We start from the raw sequence: 22,679 nt of genomic DNA on the forward strand, positions 1-22,679 counted from the left end.
AAACGAACTCTCCGTTCACCCAGATCTGAGCTCGTCCGCCATCAGAGTTCAGTGATCTAAAGTCGGATATGTTAGACTACTTTGTGATAAACAGCGGCCTACTTGTCGAAGCTGTACTGGGCCATCCTGGCGATGAAGGTGGCCTCTCCCACCACCTGGGCCATCCTGCCCAGGGCCTCCCCAGCCGCGCAGCGCAGGATGGGGTTGGGGTTGTCCAGGGCCCCCATCACCAGGGCCAGGGCCGACTTACGCACCTCCTCCGGGCCCAGGGTGCTCTTGTTCTCCGCCAGGCCCTGGGGGCAGGGTGGGGAGGAGGAGGGAGGGAGGGAGGGAGGGAGAGAGGGAGGGAGAGGGATGGAGGGAAGGAAGGAATGAGGGAGGAGGGAGGGAGGGAGGAAGGAAAGAGGGAGGGAGGGAGGGAGGGAGGGAGGGAGGGAGGGAGAGAGAGGGATGGAGGAAAGGAAGGAATGAGGGAGGGAGGGAGGGAGGGAGGGAAGGAAGGAAGGAATGAGGGAGGGAGGGAGGGAGGGAGGGAAGGAAACAGGGAGGGAGCGAAGGAAACAGGGAGGGAGGGGGGAAAGGAGGTAGGACAGAGGGAGGGAAGGAGGGAAGGAAAGAGGGAGGGGGGGGGGAACAGAAGAGGAAAAGATGAGATAAGAGCGAAGAGGAGGGAGAAAGGAGAGGTCACAGCTGAAGGTGGGTCATCTGAGTAATGACAGTGTGCTGGAGTCTCTCTCCACTGAGTGAGGCGGGGCAGGCGTTCAGTCTTGGCTCACCTTGAGGGCACTGAGTACTGCGGTGAAGATGTTCAGCTGCACCGCCTGCTGCCGGATTCCCTTGGCCTGCTTGATGCACTCGGCAAAGTGGTCCAGCATCTGAAGCCTGCGCTCCACAGAGAGGCCACTTGTGTTAAACGGTGCCTGAGCTAATAGTACACATATTGGTAACACATTGGGTGTAGGTTCGTCGAAAGAATCAGCAGGCCACAGAAAAGGACAGGTCAGCATCAATTCTACCATCGTTGAAAATCGATCGGGAGTCAAGAAATGCGATCCTAAAGTCTGCATATTAACGGAACCTTAATTGATTCACATTTAAATTCACTCACAAAATTTTACAGAAAAATGAAAAATATATAAGAAACGGAACTTCATAGAGAGGTGGACCATGGACAGAAAATGTACTCAATGCAGCAGAGGGGATGAACGCTGATGTTGCATCACAGTTGTCCAACACAGTGACACCAAACTCCGTCCCCCCCGTCCCCCCCCGTCGGCGCGCTCTCCCACCTGTGCTTGAAGGAGACGTGCGGGAACACCACTCCGAACAGGGCCACCGAGGCGTCGATGACGGACACGCCCAGGGGGAGGGGCCCCGGGACGGCCTCGCCCACCGGGATGCGCAGGTAGATGGAGGAGGGGTCGTGCTCCAGGGCGCCGCTGCCCGACGCGCTGTTGGGCTGCAGCTGCACAACCCCGCAGCAGCACATTGTTACCGTGGCGATGGTCGTCACGACAGCTGTGTCACTACAGTTATAGTCGTCATGACAGTGTTGCCATCCTTATAGTCGTCATGAAAGTGTAACAACAGTTATTGTCTTCATGACAGCTGTGTTACTACAGTTATGACCGTCATGACAGTGTTGCAATAGTTATTGTCGTCATGACAGCCGTGTTGCTACAGTTAGAACCGTCATGACAGTGTTGCTATAGTTATTGTCGTCATGACAGCCGTGTTACTACAGTTAGAACCGTCATGACAGTGTTGCTATAGTTACAGCGGTCATGACAGTGTTGCTAGTTATAGTAGTCATGACAGCTGTGTTACTACAGTTAGAACCGTCATGAAAGTGTTGCTATAGTTAGAGTGGTCATGACAGTGTTGCTATCCTTATAGTCGTCATGGAAGTGTTGCTACGGTTATAGTCGTCATGACAGTTGTGTTGCTACAGTTATAACCGTCATGACAGTGTTGCAATAGTTATAGTCGTCATGACAGCTGTGTTACTAGTTATAACCGTCATGACAGTGTTGCTATAGTTAAAGTCGTCATGACAGCTGTGTTACTGTTTTTATAACCGTCATGAAAGTGTTGCCATCCCATAGTCGTCATGAAAGTGTGACTACAGTTATAGTCTTCATGACAGTTGTGTTACTACAGTTATGACCGTCATGACAGTGTTACTATAGTTATAGGCGTCACGAGAGTGTCACTATAGTGAGATTCATCATGAAATGGTTGCTATAGGCGTGTACATGTGAGCAAAGTGAACCCAGCGTCATCCCCACCAAGGACCTCGAGCGTTACCTGATCCTCGATGGACTTGTGGTCCGTCTCCTGCAGCCAGGAGCCCATGAGCACGCTGTCGTCATAGTGACACAGCGAGCGCAGCAACGAGGTGGTGGTGTTGGCCGAGTTGTCCGTCAGGGTGAACTCGGCCACCAGCTCTCTCAGCAGAGCGTTGTAGCTGCCTGTAGGAGACGGACAGCGATTCAGATCACACCTCAAGGGCAATGACTTCATACGCTGAAGAACTGACCCTGAACATTCAATGTGGTCATCAATGATTTCCCCGTGTTCTCTACCTGTTTATTGCAACATACAAAATATAATTCCTGTATATTGTTAGCCTCATAGCATTATTGCCTAAGTCATGTTTTAAGGTTCCTCTTGTATTTAGCGTAAAAAAAAGCTTAAGATGACTCAGATTGGCTTAGGCTATAGCCAATGAGGAACCGTTAAAAAGCAGCATTAGGAGAGTAGTTAGGTTAGGTATAACAATTTGGCTAAAATATGACTTGGGCAATTATCCTATGCTAACAGGAACATATCTAGACCTATATTAACGTGATATTGAATCAGTTGATTTTATAGAAAACAATTGGATTAATCTCATCCAGTTTTGTCAGGGGCACACATTTTGCAATACATAAAAAGTTGAAAATGACACCTATAATTTTTCAAAGGGTTCATATTCTGGCCCAGAGTAGGACTGAGTGCACCGGCGGGCCACCGTACCTTCATAGGTCTTGGGCGGCAGCAGGGCCAGGATGTCGTACAGCCTCAGCCTCACCATGGCCGCGCTGGCCTTCAGGTGAGCCCCGTACAACTTGATGATGGCCGGGACACTGCGAGGAACACACACCCACCACCGCAGCAATGAGGAAAGATGCTTATCAAGTCTGCTACATGCTACAGCTTCAGACAGCGGAGCACGAAATAGGGGAACGTTTACATTTACTTTTAGGGCATTAAGCAGACGCTCTTATCCAAAGAGACGGTTCATACACATCCACACACCGACGGCGGTGTCGACCATGCAAGGCAACAGCCAGCTCGTCGGGAGCAGTGAGGTTGAGGTGTCTCGCTCAGGGACACCTCGACACTCAGGGTGTCCGGGGAACGAACTAGCAACCTTCCGGTTACAAGTGGACCCACTCCATCTCCTGAGCTAAGACGACCGCAAGTCTTCCAAGTCTAAGTAATAATGGAAAATGGTACGCTCCGAAACATAATTCTCTCAAAACACAGGCATAGTTGGGGAGCCGACAATCAAATCAGGCCTATAATCCCTACAAAACAACACGACAGAAATCAACAATTCATTTTGCACTCCTTCAAGGCATGAGCATCACGCCCTCCCTGTTCCCTTCATAGAGGGACTCCTAGACACCTTGGGGCCTCCTACTCACTGCGACAGCATGGTCATGGCGCACTCGATGGGCGTCATCAGCCTGCGGATCACGTCTTCCGTCAGCAGCTCGGGACAGTGGGCCACGAAGCTCCGCATGGCTGCAGACCGAGGGGGTAAAGGTAAAGGTGAATGAGTCACGATGCCCCGGGAGGGGGTAAAGGTTAAGGTGAATGAGTCAGGATGCACAGGGAGGGGAACAGGGGGAGTCTGGAGAACGACTGGGCCGATGTTCCCGTACCGCACAGGGCTCCGGCGCGGCCCTCCAGGGTGACCTGCCAGCTGAAGGAGTCCCCCCTGGCCTTCTCCGCCTCCAGCTCCTTCTGGGAGCGCGGGAACACGTTCCTCCACAACAGCAGCATCTTGGGGAGGTGGTAGCGCACCAGGGAGGGGCCTGGGGCCGCAGCCAATCAGAAGACAGAATGTTGTAGCGTGTGACACGTGAAAGAGCGACCAAAGACGGAAAGGATCAGGAAAAACGCTTTAGAAAACACAAAACACAGATAAATGCAGTTGTTGATTTCGATTGGCTAGATTCAGATTCGAACCAATCAGATGCAGCGGCCGTCTCACCCAGCGTCATGAGGGACCCCAGCAGCAGCCAGCCTGCCTGGGTCCTCTGCAGGGAAAGGCGACTATTCTGGGATGCAGTCCGCAGGAGGTCCTCTGCTATGCTCACCACTAACTAGAGGGTGGGGGGGGGACACAACGTTGTAAATAATCAGCGAACGTGCCTGGGAGTCATCTTACTGAAACCATCAAAGTTCGACTTATGGTTTTGATTTATCGTTGACATATTTACTTAGCAGGAAATGCCTAATGTACGTCTATGTATAATTGTAACATTGATTTTTGTGCTCTAAAGGTTGCAATGTAAAGTGATTATGGTGAGGCGGGGCCTCAGTACAGTACCACCACTAATGATTACGGAGATATAAACCTCCATATCTCTCTATGCATATGTATATTGTGAAAATACAGACATATGCTCTGTATAATTTGTTTTCTATTTTTAGCAAGTACATTCTTGTACTAGCTGCTGTGGCACCCGTCATTTCCCATCCATGATTGTTATTATTAAGGATTACGCGGGCGCGCACACACACACACACACACACACACACACACACACACACACACACACACACACACACACACACACACACACACACACACACACACACACACACACACCTTGCCCTTGCTGTGGGGGATCCCCAGGGGGCACTGGTGCACCCCGCCGAGCAGGGCGGCGACGGCGAAGCTGTAGCCGCTGACGGCCTCCGGCGAGCTCTTCAGGTTGTTGATGCGCTCGGCACAGCGGTCCAGCAGAGGGGTCAGCTGATAGGGCAGCGCCACGGCAACGCAGCGCAGGCACCACGCCGCCGCCAGGCGCGCCGCCATGCTGGGGTGGAGCAGGACGGAGGTGACGGTCTCCAGGAGGCCTGGGAGGGAGGGAGGGGGGAGGGAGGGAGGGGGAGAGGAGGGGGAGGGAGGGAGGGGAGGGAGGGAAGGGAAGGAGGGGGAGGGAGGGAAGGAAGGAGGGAGGAAGGGAAGGAGGGCAGGAAGGAAGGAAGGAAGGAAGGAAGGAAAGAAGGAAGGAGGGAGGGAGAGGGAAGGAGGGAGGGAGGGAGGGGGGGAGGGAAGGAAGGAAGGAAGGAAGGAGATAGGGAGGGAGGGAGGGAGGGAGGGAGGAAGAAGGGAAGGCGGGAGGGAGGGAGGGAGGGAGGGAGGGAGGGAGGGGTGAGTGAGTGAGTGTTTGGGGGGAGAGTGAGTGAGTGAGTGAGTGAGTGTTTTATATTGCACTGCTTCTGCGGCACTGTCACTTTCCCATTTCACCGCACACTTGTATGAATGTGACAAATAAAACTCTTTGTTTCTTACATTTACATTCAGGGCAATGATCAGATGCATTTATCCAAAGCGACTCACAATACGTACATTTGTCAAAAGAGGAGAAACAACCATATATCACCGTTGGCACAGTAAGGAGATTCGTAGAACCGAGAGCCAAGCAGCAACAATTGCCAGGATAACCCGTTCCCCGTATATAACAGTGATGGCTAAGGATAAGAATCATGAACGTAAGGGCTCCCCTGGTCCCCCTCGTACCGACGGAGGGCTCCTGGATGAGGGGCGAGGCGGTGGCGCTGAGGCTGTGCACCAGGCTGCCCAGCTCCTTCAGGGCACACACCATCACGTGCTGGCTGGCCGACACGTCCGCCGCCCCGGACTTGTTATCCCCGCTGGGGTCGCTCACCACGGCCTCTGTGGGGGAGGGGAGCGAGGCGGTGGTGGTGGTGGTGGTGGTGGTGGTGGTGGTGGTGGTGGTGGTGGTGGAGGAGCGGAACATGGTCAGTACAATACACGGTAGATTCATTAGCGATGGCTTTTTTTGCGACGTAAACAGCTAAACGCTGTTTATCAACGCACAGCATGGTGGGATTGCGGTGACCTTGCCGATTAAAATCTGCTGAGCTTTGAGTTCTGTTAAAGTGATTTGTTTGAACTTGCACTGCGGCAAGGTTTTCCAAATTAAGAGCAGCTCATTTGGGCCAGGCCACCGTGGCATCCATCACGCTACCACTGTCACCACACGCAATCAAATGGAAACAAAGGCTAAGGAACTGGGGCACCACACCCCTGGCACATGGCCCTCTGACCCCATCACCTTGTTGTTTTGTACCCCTAACAATTATCATATTATAACTGGTTCACTGTGCTGTCAATACACAGTTAATACTATCAGGGGTGTAATTTAAAATATCCACCAAGGTTTTGTGGTGTTTGTTGTACTCATGTTAATTAATTGTTTTGTGTTGGATAATTTAAGATTGAAATATATTATATTATCTCTACATTTTTTATATTTGATTTTAAACAAATTGGAACCATTATTCAAATCTTTGATGAAAGGGGCTCTACAGGATGTTAGACTTTTTTTGATCAAGTGTGGCAAAGTATACGCAGAAGGTCAGTGTGATTCTGTTTTTCTTATCGATCAAATTGACTACCAAACCACTGAAAAGCCGATGTATTTACAGCATCGTAAATCTGCACACAAATGCTTTTTTTTCTGCAAATAAGAGGTGGCAATAAGAAAAAGATTGAATTACACTGGCCTGAGTTTCCTTATGATTTAGAGAGAAGAGGATCAGATTAAAACACAAAAGAAGGAAGCCCATTTATAATATTAAGAATATCTGTTATTATTATTTGTATTAATATATTCTATATCATAAGTAAATTATTTACCAAAACATAACAGGCACGTTATTCTAAACGAGGAGGACTCTGGTCATCAACCATTAGAGAGCATTAGAGCTCTGATTACTGCTACTCTCCCAGAAGGCATTTCACCTCTTATATTTAGCCCTTTTTTATGTTAAAAATACTTAAATTAAGAGCCTTTACTTTGGCTCATCAGTCTTCAGAAAATAAAACTATAATATCCAAGATTATTAAATCCTAATTGCTGAAAGACTCAGTGGATATGGAGGTGGACTTGATCCATCCTGTACCAACATCAAGACAGAATACAAGAACACACATGGCATTGTGAGACTGCATTGGGACACGTGAATGTGTCATCTTTTAGGTTTCAAAGCAAATCACAGAGTAAGGATCATCCTTTTGTTATGGGGGCGGGGGGGGGTTAGAAACATGATTGACAAGTCATGTAATGTAGGGGAATAAATTAATGTGCAATAAATGAAAGGAACTCTTTCAAATGTTATGGCTTAATGAGGGATGGTGAAGGGACTACTCAGCTTAGTTTGCATGCGGGTGAGTGAAGAGACACATGCCAGCTTTTTTGCAATGTATGCTAAAGGCTAATGGTAGCTAAAGACGCTAACTGACACTTAGTGTTTGCAATAAACAGGCAAGAAGCCCGGCACGGCCTGAGTCAGCAAAATGGCAATAGGGCGAATTTTTAATGACAAAGGGAACTATGATTAAATTGTATTCTTTATATTATAACTTTATGAAAAGTGCAAAGAAAAACCAATCAAATCAACCAAAATAATAAAAGCATGCAACATGCAGGAAAGATGGAAAAACCCAACGGGACACGCACACAAACGCGCAACACCACACCAGCAAACCATGCCCGAACTGAAACAATAAAAGCATTTTGAGGTGAGAAGGGGAGAGAACGTTTCAAACGAAAAAGTGGAGGTAATAATAACAGATGAGTACTTACTCTGCAACGCTCTGAACCGTGACACTTCCCCCCCTTCCTCCTTACCCACAGCCCTCATCTGCTTGCCGATGGCCTGGCAGAGCTCCATGCCGGCGGCGATCTGGGCCTTCTCGCCCAGCAGGCCGCCCAGGGTGGCCCGCAGCATGAAGGAGACGCAGCGCCGCGAGTACACCGCCTCGACGTGCGTCTGCGTGGCCCGCGGGTGCGAGACGAGGTCCAGCACGTGGGACAGGAACGTGGCAAAATTACGCTCCAGCCACTGGCCACCCAGTGTGGTCACGAACACGACGTAGGCCTGGGAGGGGGCAAGCAGAGTAGAGGAGGGGGGGGGGGGGGGGGGTGGAGTCAGAGGTAGCGGAGGGGGGCCGGATGTGAGCGTTGCGACAAAAAACCTGAAATACTAATGACTCTCCAATATTTGGTTTATTGGCAAACTGGGAGGAGGCGGCTCACCTGTGTGACGCCCACGCGCACCTCCCTGCTGACGGAGCCCCCCCCCTTCAGCATCTCCCCGCCACTCTTCAGGAAACCCGAGCCCCCGCGCAGGAAGCCGGTCGCCATCAGCTCCAGCACCTCCTCCAGGGTGGCCCGCTTCACGTTCTGACGCATGACTGTGGACAAGCGGGAGACAGCTGGCTAGTTAGCACAGGAGCTAGATGGCTAGCTAGTTAGCACGGGAGCTAGACAGCTAGCTAGTTAGCACAGGAGCTAGACGGCTCAGAAGAGGAAACGCCAAACACTGGACCGGTCTTGAGCTGTGAACAACACACGATGAGCTCTCAACGTCGGTGGTGATATTTGAAACCAGAAGGTTGCTAGTTCGATCCCGCCCTGGAGTGTCGAGGTGTTCTTGGGCAAGACACCTAACCTGATGAGCTGGCTGTCGCCTTGCATGGTTGACACCGCTGTCAGTGTGTGTTTAAAATTGGTTGCAAGTCGCTTTGGATAAAGCGTCAACGAAATGCACCAAATGTAAATGTAAGCCACTTCAAGCACCACACTGTATTAGTGGTACGAGTTAATAGCAGTCCCGTCTGTTGACTGGCTATATTCCGCCCCGGCCAACTTAACCACCTAGCGCTGCGTTGGTCGCTCATCGTGTTTTGACCGCTTTACCACCAGAGAGGAACCTGACCTGCTGCTTGCTTGGGCATCAGGGCTGTGGCCATGACCGTCCCCAGTAGTTTGGACACCGCTACGCGCACACCATAGTTGGAGCCTTCCAGGGCCTTGAAGCACAGCGTGGCCAGGCTCTCAAGCTCCGTGGTCCACATGAACACAGCCTCGTTCTGTAGCTCCAGCAGGCACTGCACAGCATGGAGGAATGGAGAGCATGAACTAGTTTGCGTTTTTTACGTGTATTTGCATCGGCCAATTTTTTGCGCCGATTTTTCTTTTAAGAAAAAACATTTTTGAGTTTATTTTTTCCCCGCATGATTTACAGACAGCTCGATAAATGTTCCTTTTTTTAAAATTGAGATTTGTCACATTTGTTATCATCTTTGTGTATTTTTTATGATGTAAATTGAGGGAGCAAAAGCAGTATCGGCTCAAGAAAATCGGCATCGGTGTATCGGTCATCGGCTAAGGCTCATGAAAAAAAAACCTGAATCAGTATCAGCCCTAAAAAAAAATCCATATCGGTCGATCCCTATGAAGAAGCAATGTAACAAACATTCGATACAAATGGAAGAGCTGTGAAACAGGACCTCCCCAAAAAAGAACGGAAATGCACTTATCCAAAACATTGGTACTAAGTTTAGATTCTTCACACATAGATGACTTTTGAAACGGTAGAAGCACTTACAATGATGTTACAAATCTATACACAATGTATCATACATTTGTACAACATTGATGTACTATGCAATACTATTACATTAGCTGTACTTTGGGTCATCTATTATATACATTTGTATTCCAATTAATAATATTACTAATCATGACTAACAAATGCTGACACGATTCATCCGTCCTGCCTCCTCGTCAGCACCTTCGCCCGACGCGGATGGACACATAGTATCATGGTGGAAGGGCGACAACAGACCTTGGCGACTGCACAGCGCACAGCCATAGAGCGGTCCGTGAGCAGCGAGCGGGCGTTCTTGTATATGTCCCTGTGGCAGGAGGCCGCGGCCCCGCCCAGTCCACAGAGCACCTTCTGCAGGCTGATCAGCATCTCCCCCCTACCCTGGGACTGGAGAGGCACCAGAGAGAGACAAGGCCATTCGGATTTTGAGGACTTTATCATTATCACACATTCCCGTTTTTCAAACCTAGCTTTACCTGGTAAACCTGGTCCAAGTAATGTTGCGTTATTATTGCTCACACTTATAAATTGATCATTATAACAGCCTGTGTGGAAGTAGGTAGGTACTGTCTACCAACAATTATAAGTGTTGTTGTTTTTTTACATACATTATGAGAGAAGGGTTATCCTCATTAATGAATGCAAATAAATAAGAACATAATAATAACTTTTTATTACTGCTTTATAATAACGTATGGTATTGCACGCTGTTAACAGTCAGTGCTCTTCATTATTCAAAATGGACTAATACGGCTCAGACCTTGTTGTGTATGAAAGGCTCACCTCTGCACTCTTCAAGGCCTTCAACATGTTGTTGATGGTGTCAGGGAAGGAGCTCCCCAGCATTCGGCCCATCTTCTCATAGAAGGCCCCCACACACGCCACGGCAGCACTGCCAACACAAGACAGGCCATTTTACATTTACATTTAGCAGACGCTTTTATCCAAAGCCACTTACAATAAGTACATTTGTCAGAAGGAGAAACAATATAATGCTGTCGGTATAGTAAGGATGTTCGTAGAAACAAGTGCAAAGCACCAACAATTGCTAGGTTAACCCATTCCCCATACACAAAGATAGTTAGGATAAGATTCTAAACAATGCTAAGTACTATTTTTAAGTGCCAGGATGTACAACATAAAACAAGTGCATACATTTCTTTCTTTATATTGAAATACAATTTATAAATGTATCAATATAAGGTAAGATAGGAATATGTGGAAACCTCCACATATTCATGGCAATTATTATTTTAACACAAATGACATAAACAATTCAGATTACAAAGTGCCACTATATTGTACGATTGTATACTACACTGTGTATGGCTTAATAGTCAATATGCATGTAACAACTGACGCTGCTTTGCACCAGAAGGCTGCAGTATTTCAAAAAAGATCCCTAGCACTAATCCTCCCTTTTAAATACTGTCTATCATCATTCGACGGATTAAAACGTATCTCATCCTCTAATAAACCAGCGTGTGGGCACACCCATTATACACCAACCGCAAGTTTGAAAGGTTTTGGCCTATAACTTGCACAGATGACCTTAACACTCAATCGCTACTGCAGGCAAAGAAAACTGGCATGAAACTAACTCCTATTAACATATATAATAATGATTTATGTAATTGGGAACTCACAGTTTGGTTGGCAGGTATGCTGGTGTGTCATCTTTGCTTTTGATAATGTCATTACACTTGTCCAAAGTTTGGAAGACAGTGAAGGTGTCGCCAATGCTGTAAAGGGTTGCCAGGTTCTTGGCCAGTAGTTTCCTGGTCGGGGGTCCAGGAGCACTGCTTATCAGTCCTGTCAGCTGCTCCACCAGTTTCTTCTGCTTTTCCTTCACGTCCACCTTTTAGACAGAAGATTGGACCATTTAACTGCAATGCAATGCGCCGCAGTTTGTCTGATCAGCGCACAATAACAAACGCTAAATATACAAACTCACCTTATTGGCTGCCACGAGAACTTTATCCAAGAAGCGAAGCCATTCAAAGATGAAGACGGGCCTCTTGGCCTCGGTGATCTGGGCCAAGGCATCCTCGTTGAGCAGGAGACTATGCGCCAGCTCCATGTCGAACTACCAACCACCCAGGGCTCTGAGGAATCAGATATTTCCAAGGACGAGCGATGCGGCGACGCCAAAACAACCTCACCCCTGCATTGAGATATCGAACACGGATACACGCCATTATACATTATCTACATTACACTCTATATTCTTGATCCATGCATCCATTCACGTCAGACCTTTAAAACCCACACAGCGCCAAAGGTGGCTGTGACACATTCATCAAAGTTGGGTGAAATACCTCCTCTACTGCACTGTGTGGCGGAAGCAGCAAGTGGTACGATGATGTACCAACCGTGTTGTGTATCTGTGCTGTGTATCGGGCCCTAACCCGGCATCAATAAGGTAAGTATAGTTAACTCTATGTTGTTGACAGCGGTCTGTCCGATCCTCCAGATGTGGAGGGGATGGGAGGGAGCTACAAATAAGCTAGCTTCGTTAAGGAACCGGCTGGGTTCTGTACTATCGTACTATTGAGAGACAAACCCGGCTCTCAAATCAGCCCGGGTGTGTTGTACAAGGAAATTATGACATTAACAAGAATTAAAAATCGGAAACGCGAGTCATTTGTTTATCCTACCTGTCGATCGCTTTACCAGGGATGAATATGACGACGTATCATTGGGCAATGGAGGTGTTGCGAAGAATTAGGTTCGATTGGAAACAAACATAACAGGTAAGGACGCACAGATATATGTGTAGGTGTATAAAATATAAACGTATATAAATATTAAAATCTATTTATATGATTTTTTATTTACATTTGTATTAGATTAATAAACCATGCGAATGTGATGGATGATAAACAGGAACTATGCGCTTCGCTCCATGTCTTTCGGAATGCATTCTTCAGCGAACCAAACATTAGCTGTATCGACAAGAGCAAGCTACTACTAAGCACTAAGAAGTCACATTTAAACAGCAGAGTTCAAACTTTGTCCCGAATTCAAGATGTCAGACGAGGAAGAGGACTATATGTCCGACGCATTCATCAGTAAAACGTAATTTGGCTAAATGTGTTTCGTGTTAAAAAAAATAGACATCTCAGAGTAATAAATGTAACGTTACTTTTAACATAGGGACTCGTTTGTGGCCCCACTGATACTACAGCTCCTTCAGACGTCGATAGATTATTAAAATAGTTCAAGGCTGTCATTAGATTAACATCTATTGTAATCGTGCTTTTCTCTGCTTTCTGTTCTGTCAGACAAGATGTGAAGCCAGGCTTGCCGATGGCTAAGCGGGTAAAGGATGCAATGAAGAAGGAATTGCAAATGAAGGAGAGGAATCTTATGAATCGTCAGAAGACCTATAAAGAGCAAGAGAAGGAAAGCAGAGAAGCAGCTTTGCACAACACCATCACCAGCGGGAACAAAGGATTTGCACTTTTGCAGAAAATGGGCTACAAAGCTGGGCAAGGCCTTGGAAAACAGGGTAACCTTACTTCCCTGTACTTGTCTATCTTTGCCTTTAACAGATCACTATTTTAGTTTTGCATATTTACTGTGTTTCTCTGTCTTTTTCAGGTGCAGGAAGAGTTGAACCAATTCCGCTTAATATAAAAACCGGTAGGTTACTACATTTAACTAACCAAAAACTGATTAGTAATTACATGCCATTCTCCTGATTGTAAAGTACCCTTTTAATGTGCCTGTGCTATTTTTTTTTTTTTATACCTAAGACAGAGGGGGCATTGGAATGGAAAAAGTCAAAAAGAGAAAAGCAGAGCAGGAACTTGAACACTATCGACATAAAGCACAAGTCAGGCAGCAGAATGAGACACAATCATTGGAAGATTTCAAGTAAGGCTCGCAGCAATCTTGAGACGGCAAAGAAAATTTGATACTATTCTAAATGTGTTGATATGTAAGCTGGAAAATCAAACAAATCGTTTTTCAACCTTCTTTCCAGAGTGAGGGTGAGGAGTGAGCGAGAGGAGAGAAAGATTGAAGGAGATCTTAGAAGGAGTCAGCGGGCATGTGAACAACTTGACAGTCAAAAGGTTAGATAACTCATCTGCACATTAACTTGTTGGTTTTTGAACTTGCTTGGTTTGTTTTCTCATTTCATCACAGAAAAGAACATCTTTAAAGTTCCCATGAAATACAAATATGCACTCTGGGGAAGCTGCCTTAGTGAAGCACTAGCCTAGCCACAGCGACAAACCCTCCCATTATTGAAAAGCGTTGTCCTCCAACAACCTCCGGTTTTATGCATACACCTCTCGGAAAAACCTTTGCAAAATGCTATCTGGGTTCCATTGGACAGGGTCTTTACTGAAACTCTTGTCCTATTTCTAGAGCATCTCCGTTCCCAGGGAGGATTGGTATTGGCCCACACCAGAGCCGGTTGAGGAGGAAGATGATGACGAGGAAAAGGAAGAAGAAGAAGTGAAAGTAAAGGAAGAAGAAAAAGAAGAGGAAGAGGATGAGGATGAGATAGTGGAATTAACGGTATTACCCTCTTGATGATTGATTTTAAATGAGTGTGCCACTAACTATGGCCATTTCGGCCCTCGGACACCTCCAAATCTAGACCAAGCATTCCTTCAAGCATTTGGATTCTATTTATTTTCCACATAAATTGGCAAGTCTATTTGCCAATTTCAGGATATACTGACACGGTGTAAGGAGATCTCTGTTTCTGTCTATCATAGACCTTTGACAAGCTGCAGATCCTGACCTCCTACCTCAGGGGGGTCCATTTCTACTGCATATGGTGTGGGACCACGTACAATGGTAAGGGAAATACAAGATTGCATTATGTTGCTTTGTTACTGTGTGAAAAATAATAATAATAAATCACACTTATTTCAACAGATGAAGAGGATTTGTGTGCCAATTGTCCAGGGGATACGGACGCCGACCATATGTGAAGCAGATGATGGGTTGTGCCTTTATACCAGGGACAGAGCACTCATCATGGTGTAACTGACTATATTTAACTATATAGCTCTTGTTTGTTGTAAATAAAGCGTTTTGTAATGTATGTATATTGTCTGTTCCGAGAGTACTACCAAATGGAACCAGTGGTTGTATAAAGACCACTGTTGGATCCAGAAATGCATTAGACTTTTGTTTTATTGTACAGTTATTTATCATGAACATGGTGCATCAATTTAAGATTAACCAGCAAGTTGGTGAGTAGTAAGAAGGTACTGAGTAAAACATAATCTTTTGACATGAAATATCAATATACAATATAATACTTGAAAACAGTTAACCTTGTTCGAACCAATTCATCCAAAATACTTTATGCCAATGAAGTTACCCAAAAGCATATAATTATAGCTTGTATAAATATAGGTATGTTGATTTGCATATATATAATGTGTTTCAGCTGTGTACTTTTAAGTGAGTAGTATTGTTCTAAAATGAATACTACATATAAAATAATAATAATACGATTTTTTTTTTTATTAGTAATCAACCAATTGGACTTAACTACTGATTGGATTCTTAAAAATGTTCGTTTATTTCATTATGAAAATGATCCAAGCAACTACCAGAAGGAACATTTCCATGTTAGGAAAGGTATGCATGACCAGGTGACAGGTGACTGACTCATAGTTTCGACTCAAGCTCGTCCCCTTCATGGCCCGGCCCTTCCGGTAAAACCTCCATAACTTGGCATTCATTTGGTGGTTGTGACATGGTTTGTAAATACATGTTTATGCATTATGATAACAGCCCAACAATAAGGAGTGGTATTTTAGAATAATAATCCAGATGGGCGGGGCCATGTTGTGGGACGAGCCTGATGGTGACGTAGACACCGGGAAATCGAAACTAACATAAACCTTTATGGGGCAGATAAAGTAGAGAGGCCCTACCATGCCCCTTTAGCCTGTGCTATATGCATGCATGATCACATACACGTGTGATATTTATATTGTCATATGCCATGGAATCAATCAACTACGTGGCTAAACTCAATGAGTTTGTGCAGAAAAGTGGTCTCGAGTTGAAATACGACGACGTGGGTTCCGAAGGTCTTGCTCATATTAAAACGTGAGTCAGCTCTGCTTTTATGCATGGACGAGGGTTTTTCAAAGGCAACTGTTGTATTTCATACCGAATATATTTCAGCTTGTTCAACGTCGGATGGTTATTGGACTCGGCTTCAGGGAGTTAGGTATATTAGTGACAGGTTGGATATGAATAGTTATCCCATCAGCTAGGCCTACCTCTCATAAGGCAAACCAACATCTGTTGTTTTGTATAAAAGTAATGGTTTAGATTTAGAAGGAACAATCACACATTACCTCGTTTAGTTTATGAAAAATAAGGCAACGTTTCTAAAGTAAGTAAATTAACAAGCTATAGAAAAGCAGATATGGAGAAATGTAAACAACATCGTTTCGATCTCTGAACCACATGGGGACCGTCCACCATATCAGCAAGCAACGAAAGAAGCATACAATCTGGACAAGAAGCAAACTGATCAGACTTAACGGTCTCAGACAAAAACACAAATGTTCTGAATACTGCAGTGCAGAATTTGTGAAGTATTCTGAATATTGGCCTATATGAAGTTATGGCAAGACAGAAGCCATTGTTTTTGTGACCAGTGATGTAGTTCAAGTCAAGTTATGAATGTTATTTAGAGTCTGAGCTGAGACTTGGAAATTCCATCTACAAGTCAATGTAACAAGTCCAATTGACCAGTTATAACGATCTTAAATTCACTATTACTTACTTCTTCTTATTCCAAAAATGTTAAGAATGTTATAAAGAGTCTGTTCTGAGACAAAAATTCTATATGTCTAATATGCTACAAGTCCATTTATTTGACTTGATTTGCCAATTGCACAGTATTAACAGCATTCAAATTCACTACCTACTTCTGCCTATTCTAAAAATGATTTCTGAAATAATATCAATGAATGATAATTCCTAGGGGTTAGGGGTAAGAGAGGAAATTTAGGTATGCGTGAGCACCCCTACAAATAGGGTCCAAGATCAAGGCATGCCTCCACCAACACATGCAATTACCGTTATAGCAAAGCATGTCTGGATAATAGGCCTATAAGACACAATGAGCATCACCTATCCCTTATCAGGATGTGTAGGAAGAAGGCCTACTGCTCAACCTTTTACAACACTGTAGACTACTGTTTCAGCCTTTATAACTAATGGTTTAAAAATGTGTCCCTCAGGTTTACTCAAAGGGTGATATTAAACGGCAAACCATACCCAGAGGGCGTTGGAAAAAACAAGAGGGAGGCCCGGCAAAATGCAGCCAAACACGCTTTAGAGAGCGTTTTAGGGACGGACTCAGACCACTCCCATGTCTCAGGACGGTCCGTCAGGGACACTACAGAGACGATCAGTCCGCCAAAGCTCACCCAACCCAACTACACCTGCTGGCTCAATGAGCACAGTCAGAAGAACCGGGTTCCCATAAGGGCACTGGAGTCCACCGCGATGGAACTGGGCTACGCTAAACCGTAAGTCTTTGCGACTGTGGTTCGTACCTTCATCACCCATCTGTTGAGCTAGCCACTCGGCTCAGAATGTCTGTGTTTTCAGATGTTGCAAGTTTGTGCTTGACGGTACGGAGTACCCGTCTGGCTCTGGGAGAACGAAGAAGGAAGCAAAGGAGGAAGCAGCCAGGCTTGCATATGAGGAGATATGTAGAAATACACCATCAAATGTAAGGTCAGGCTGGGAGGTGGGAATAGAGATGGCGTGTTCTGATGTAATAAACACAATGTATAAAAGCACAATATAACTTCTTCTTTCAAAGACCCTAGATCAGAGTGGCAGTGTTGAGCAATCGAGTCCTCAAAAAAATGAATTGAATCAAGCCATGTCGGAGGGAATGTGAGTACAGAGAGGATGAACACATCACACGGTGGACGATCGATTCTTGATTAAGTGTTGATGTTTTTGTTAACCGTCAATCCCCCAGTGGTTCACCTGCAAATATGGAGGTGAGCCTCGGAGAGCTTTCTGGCTTGAGTGAGCCTGAATACATAGGATTGCTCAACCAGCATTGTCAGAAGAACTCGTGCCACGTGGACTTTTCATTGGTGAGAAGATGTGGTCCCGCACACTGCCCTCAGTAAGTATCAGCATTAATGCATAGAGAATAAGAAAATGTACTGTGTACACAATTCACTAAACCGGAAGATACAAATATTTTATAAACCTGTGTTTTCCAGCTAAAATGCTTGTGTTCTTTTTATGTTTGAAAATATGATTATCTTTTTTGGGGTCCAACTGCTTCCTACCAACTGCTTCCTGCTGGATCAATAACCGCAATCGATAATGGAAACCCCAATGGAGGGACCTTACTGTAAATATTCAGATTGTAATCCCTGTACCCTTGTGCCCCCAGGTTTTTCTACAGGGTGGTTATTGACGGTAGGGAGTACCCTGAAGTCGAGGGGAAGACTGCAAAGGAGGCCAAAAAAAGGGCAGCAAAGGAGGCCTGGTCTGTGCTCCAAGAGTCGTCAGACTGGGACAGCAAGGTACTTATGTCTCTCTCTGCCTCTCTCTGCCTCTTTCTCTCTGCCTCCCTCTCTCTCTGTCTCTTAAAGTTAAATTCAAAAAAGGCCTTTATTGGCCTGAAAAATAAAGATGTACATTGCCGAAGTGGCTGAACAATACAGAAACAATACACCTCTCACTGTCCCAATCTCTGTCTCTCTGCCTCTGTATCTCTCCGTCTCTCTGTCTGTCTGCCTCTCATTCTCTCTCTGTTTCTCTCTGCCTCTCTCTGTCTCTCTTGATAGATTAATAGATTTAGTCAAATAAATCAAATAATGATTTAAACACCATTTCTTCACTTATGGAAAACCAAACATTGCTTATTACTGGTCTTATTTCAGGCATCTGGGAAGCCTGCCAAATCAGAAGAGAATGGCACATCTAATAAAGCAACAACAGAAGTGTAAGGACTCAAAAGGAACCATGACATTCCAGCTAATAGTACCTTTGCTGTCCGGAAGTTTATTTGATATCTTTCTTTTTAATCACTAAGGGCTACCTCTTCATCAGATAGCTGGATTCAGATCAAAGAACCTTCCAAGGTTAGTTCGGAGGTTGTATTTGTTGGGTTTCTCATTTAATGGGTTTTCAGTTATTACATCCGACATAAAAATAAATATTTTGATATCATTATTATTATTAAATTTTTATTCACAATTTTATAATTCACAATATTTTTCTATTATGAAGGAAGAAAAATTGGGTGGCAAGAATAAAATTAAGTAAGTCATTTAAATATTTATCAAAAATTCCCTTCAGGTCTGTACACTTTCTTTAAGCGTTATTGTGATTATTGCTATTTTGGTAGACTTGCAGCAATCTTCAACAATGCCCCAAAAGAACCAACCAATACATCAACAAGTCCAACTACTTCTTCTAGGTAAGGCAAACATTGACCTCCACCTGCCAATATCTGTTTTTGTTTTGAATGGGTGTGCCATGCATGATCATGTCTCTAGGAATGTGTGAGGAGATAACAACTCATCTGACTTTCAATAGGTTCTTAAAAGATTACGACCATATTGAGCCAATTGGGAAAGGGGGCTTTGGTCAAGTTTACAAGGCCAGGTTGAAACTCTTGGATATGTATTACGCGGTCAAGATAGTGACCAATAAAGAGTAAGAGTCTTCCAGCTTTTATCTCATTGTATAGTTTTGTTGCTCATGTAACCTAAATTAATATGTTCATGCTACCACTCATTTTGATCAGGAAAGCTCTGCGTGAGGCAGCAGTCTTAGCAGATCTACAGCATCCTAATATCGTTCGATATTACCACTCCTGGGTTGAGGATTCGCACTATAAGCCTCCCAAAGGTGAAGATTCCAGCACTTCCCAGTAAGTAATTCTACCATTACAATTAGGTTCAACAGTCAACAATATTCTGCATACTACAGGTGGTTCACATTTTGACTTCTATCTTCATAACAAGGTCAAGCAGCGATACGTCCGGGACTTTCCTGTACATCCAAATGGAGCTGTGTGAAATGAAGAATCTTGAGGCGTGGATAATTGAGAAGAACTCATTGCATCAGGATCCCACTCGGGGGAAGGAGAGTTTAGACATCATGAAGAAGATGATATGTGGTGTGGAATACATCCACTCCAAGAATCTAGTCCACAGAGACCTAAAGGTGTCATACTGTTTGGGTTACATTTAATTTCTATGCCACATGGTTACCTGTTGACGACAACTCTAAATATTGTCTTTGTGTCTGACAGCCCTCCAACATTATGGTTGGATCGAATGGAGAGGTGAAAATCGTGGATTTTGGTCTGGTAACGGCGGAAAGGGACGAGGAAGGCAATGTGATGGAGAAGACGATGAGCACGGGCACTAGGTCGTTTATGGCCCCTGAACAAGTGAGAAGACCTGTTTTATAAAGTAAAAAAAATGGTTTGTGATAAAGCGCAGCATAAAGGATATCCCTAATCAATGATCTTTATCTGTATGTTTTATTCTAGAGTAACAAAAACATATACGACCAAAAGGTGGATATATTTGCGTCGGGCTTGGTATATTTCTTGATGCTGTGGAATATGTCCGGTCAGGAAACGAAGAAAGTAAGTCTGTCATCGATGGCATTTTTTAATCATATCTTTGTGATCATATCAAGTTTTGTGTTCATGAATACATTTTGTTTAATCCATCAACAGATGTTGTGCGGCATCAAAAAACAAATATTTCCAGAAGAATTTACACGGTCATTTCCTGAAGAGGTCTCATTCATTTGTACTTTCATACGTAGATATAAAATATTCGGTCAACTTTTACGATACTGCCATGCATGATAATAATATATAATCTTTTAATATAGATATTTTTGTCCGTTTGCAGCAAGATCTAATTGCATCGATGCTACATAAAAATCCCAAATCCCGACCCTCTGCTGAGAAGATAAAGGCTAAGCTGGAGGGGTCGGATCGTTCTACAGGGAGTCCGAGAACGATCTGACCCAAGTGGACGGACGAGGGGAAGGAGGTGTTGGGACCAATGACCATCTAACATTTTTAATCTATTGTTAAAGGGGACCTATTATGCTTTTTAGACTTTTATGACCTATAAACGTTGTTATAATGATTGATAGTCATGTTTAACCATACACAAAAAACGATGTAGATTTTCGGGAAACACTTCCTCTCATCTGGGCGCTTTCAGCCTTCTCTGTCAACGCTCTGTTTCGTCCTTCTCCGCCCCCTCGCCCCCCTCCTGCCAACCCAACGCCGTTGTGATTGGTTACCTTCCTTGAAGCGCGCGCGTGGGCAGATTTGACCAGGCATATGGGGGCGCGGCAGGAGTGCCTCTACGTAGATGATTTCCCGGAAATGTGAACAAGTTAATCCCATACGTTGTACCGAGTGTTTAGCGCTCTGCACAGCCACCCCAGACTGTCAGCAGGGAATACGTCGAAATACATGTACGTCATTATTTGACACTTTAGTATGGTTAAACATGACTATCAATCATTATAACAACGTTTATAGGTCATAAAAGTCGAAAAAGCATAATAGGTCCCCTTTAACATGCACTATGTAACTTTGTCACTGCAGCCATGACTTCTGTTGAGGAAGGTATTAAATCACTGAAGTTAGACAACGTTTCGCCTCATTGGGTTTCCATCCCAACCCAAGGCCCCTCCCAGTCTCTGACCCCCAGGGTTGGTTGATGACACCTTATCTCTGCCCTCAGGCCCCTCCCTGGCAGACCCCTTTCTCGCACTGCACTATTGATCACTGTTTTCATAACTACAGTAATTATGACTCGTGTGGCGAAACGTCGGGAAGAAAATAACGGTAGCCATATGGTTAATACGTTTCAAATGAAAATAAAATCATGAATTCACAATCTGCCTTTGTTAACCCATGTCTGTGATGGTGTAATAAAACGGTTTTACTTAAATTTATTGTGTCATTATTCTCATGGTTGGATATAGTGTGGCAGTTTAAACTACTACCTATTGGATAAAAAAATATGTGTTAGTGTTTTTAAGAGTAAAAGCTAGATAAGCCTCACGGGCTTGATCCTGTCCCATGTGAAGTATCGACCAATCATCATGGGAGCTTACAGCAGGGGGCGGGAGGGAGGTAGTGTGGCAGGATACATCACGTGTTAGCCAATCGGCATCCCCTTCCACTTTTTCGCCTCTGACCTTAAAGGGACACTATGTAATATTTTGAGTAATTTATTACCTCAAATCAACATATTCATTCATAAATAAGTCCTCATTGGTGTAAAATGATCTCTGCCAAAAATCTCACTTATCCTCCTGAGCGAATAATAATTAATATTAATATCAATATGGTTACATAGGACGGGTAAGCTTCATGGAGGCTTCCATTTTCTTCCGGTCTATGAGCTGCCGAGAGGGTCAAAAAGCACTACGTCGTACAGGAATTGCAAACGCGTTTTCACTCTGAGCCAGCGTGACGGTGGAACAGAGCTTAGTTTAGCGAGACGAGTTTTACCGGCAAATTTGAACATGCACCGCATTTGTTTGAAAGACAATAGTTATCCCACGCCACAGGAGAATGAATCATCGACGCCAAAAAAACGACGATGTGTAAGCATGTATAACATGGTTTTCCATGGCAACGAGATGGGCGCTCCTATGTTTGAGCGACTTCTCATTGAAAGGCTACTTTATTACATATTTAATTTACTTTTTCATATTTTTGTCGAGTTTAAATCGTGACAATATTCTTATGACTTATGGATACTGTCAAATGCGTTGGAGGAATTCAAAAGCCATTCTTCATCAAGTTATGGAGGTTTATTCTCTGCTGGGGTCACCACGTATCCAAATCCACCAAGACGCACTTACGCTAGAGCGGACCTTCTGGAGCTTCAACTCGCTTGCCAGACAGTTGATTTATCACCCGAATAACTGGATTTCATACCAACAAC

The 22,679-nt window shown here is 44.8% G+C and overlaps 4 protein-coding genes across 6 annotated transcripts in view; 3 read left to right on the forward strand and 1 right to left on the reverse strand.

Annotated features, from left to right (window-relative positions):
• heatr5b (HEAT repeat containing 5B) overlaps window positions 1-12,448 on the reverse strand; it is a 30,070-nt gene extending 17,622 nt beyond the window's left edge. The window contains exons 1-18 of one of the 3 annotated variants that reach the window (XM_060072990.1): window positions 12,363-12,448; window positions 11,660-11,869; window positions 11,352-11,563; window positions 10,489-10,597; window positions 9,943-10,092; window positions 9,031-9,202; window positions 8,349-8,506; window positions 7,941-8,190; window positions 5,804-5,959; window positions 4,886-5,136; window positions 4,265-4,376; window positions 3,933-4,085; window positions 3,693-3,792; window positions 3,019-3,128; window positions 2,308-2,471; window positions 1,290-1,465; window positions 777-882; window positions 103-293 (exon numbers count right to left, since the gene is read on the reverse strand). In XM_060072990.1, the coding sequence (XP_059928973.1) occupies window positions 103-293; window positions 777-882; window positions 1,290-1,465; window positions 2,308-2,471; window positions 3,019-3,128; window positions 3,693-3,792; window positions 3,933-4,085; window positions 4,265-4,376; window positions 4,886-5,136; window positions 5,804-5,959; window positions 7,941-8,190; window positions 8,349-8,506; window positions 9,031-9,202; window positions 9,943-10,092; window positions 10,489-10,597; window positions 11,352-11,563; window positions 11,660-11,785 (2,696 nt within the window). In that variant the 5' untranslated portion in view covers window positions 11,786-11,869; window positions 12,363-12,448. Of the gene's footprint in view, window positions 1-102; window positions 294-776; window positions 883-1,289; window positions 1,466-2,307; window positions 2,472-3,018; window positions 3,129-3,692; window positions 3,793-3,932; window positions 4,086-4,264; window positions 4,377-4,885; window positions 5,137-5,803; window positions 5,960-7,895; window positions 8,191-8,348; window positions 8,507-9,030; window positions 9,203-9,942; window positions 10,093-10,488; window positions 10,598-11,351; window positions 11,564-11,659; window positions 11,870-12,023; window positions 12,340-12,362 lie in introns of those variants that run through there. The other 2 variants (XM_060072988.1, XM_060072989.1) reach the window with 2 other exon arrangements.
• LOC132473055 (interferon-induced, double-stranded RNA-activated protein kinase-like) overlaps window positions 6,044-22,679 on the forward strand; it is a 47,903-nt gene continuing 31,267 nt past the window's right edge. Inside the window, exon 1 of the mRNA XM_060072997.1 lies at window positions 6,044-6,061. The gene's annotated coding sequence lies outside the window, so the exon portion shown is untranslated. The remainder of the gene's footprint in view (window positions 6,062-22,679) is intronic.
• Window positions 12,612-14,770, forward strand: gpatch11 (G patch domain containing 11). Its single transcript, XM_060072999.1, has 8 exons — window positions 12,612-12,783; window positions 12,990-13,216; window positions 13,309-13,350; window positions 13,464-13,584; window positions 13,694-13,784; window positions 14,083-14,235; window positions 14,439-14,520; window positions 14,602-14,770. The coding sequence occupies exons 1-8, from the start codon at window positions 12,734-12,736 to the stop codon at window positions 14,655-14,657; spliced, it is 822 nt and encodes a 273-aa protein (XP_059928982.1). The 5' UTR covers window positions 12,612-12,733; the 3' UTR covers window positions 14,658-14,770.
• On the forward strand, window positions 15,542-21,674 carry eif2ak2 (eukaryotic translation initiation factor 2-alpha kinase 2). The gene is made up of 17 exons (XM_060072995.1): window positions 15,542-15,792; window positions 16,941-17,231; window positions 17,314-17,437; window positions 17,531-17,607; window positions 17,696-17,848; window positions 18,125-18,257; window positions 18,618-18,679; window positions 18,770-18,818; window positions 18,967-18,998; window positions 19,085-19,156; window positions 19,276-19,395; window positions 19,487-19,612; window positions 19,707-19,908; window positions 19,997-20,137; window positions 20,240-20,338; window positions 20,432-20,494; window positions 20,613-21,674. Exons 1-17 carry the CDS (start codon window positions 15,686-15,688, stop codon window positions 20,727-20,729), a joined length of 1,968 nt encoding a protein of 655 aa, XP_059928978.1. The 5' UTR covers window positions 15,542-15,685; the 3' UTR covers window positions 20,730-21,674.

The sequence above is a fragment of the Gadus macrocephalus genome, chromosome 15, assembly GCF_031168955.1.
Source record: "Gadus macrocephalus chromosome 15, ASM3116895v1".
Classification (NCBI taxonomy): Eukaryota; Metazoa; Chordata; class Actinopteri; order Gadiformes; family Gadidae; genus Gadus; species Gadus macrocephalus.

Bases quoted from the DNA above. Each gene is read 5' to 3' on its own strand.
- eif2ak2 (XM_060072995.1), top strand. From the start codon at position 15,686: ATGGAATCAATCAACTACGTGGCTAAACTCAATGAGTTTGTGCAGAAA. The intron at 17,849-18,124 runs GTAAGTATCAGC...TTGTGCCCCCAG, and splicing joins GGTCCCGCACACTGCCCTCA to GTTTTTCTACAGGGTGGTTA. The intron at 19,396-19,486 runs GTAAGAGTCTTC...CATTTTGATCAG, and splicing joins AAGATAGTGACCAATAAAGA to GAAAGCTCTGCGTGAGGCAG.
- gpatch11 (XM_060072999.1), top strand. From the start codon at position 12,734: ATGTCAGACGAGGAAGAGGACTATATGTCCGACGCATTCATCAGTAAA. The intron at 13,785-14,082 runs GTTAGATAACTC...TCCTATTTCTAG, and splicing joins AACAACTTGACAGTCAAAAG to AGCATCTCCGTTCCCAGGGA. The intron at 14,521-14,601 runs GTAAGGGAAATA...TTATTTCAACAG, and splicing joins GTGTGGGACCACGTACAATG to ATGAAGAGGATTTGTGTGCC.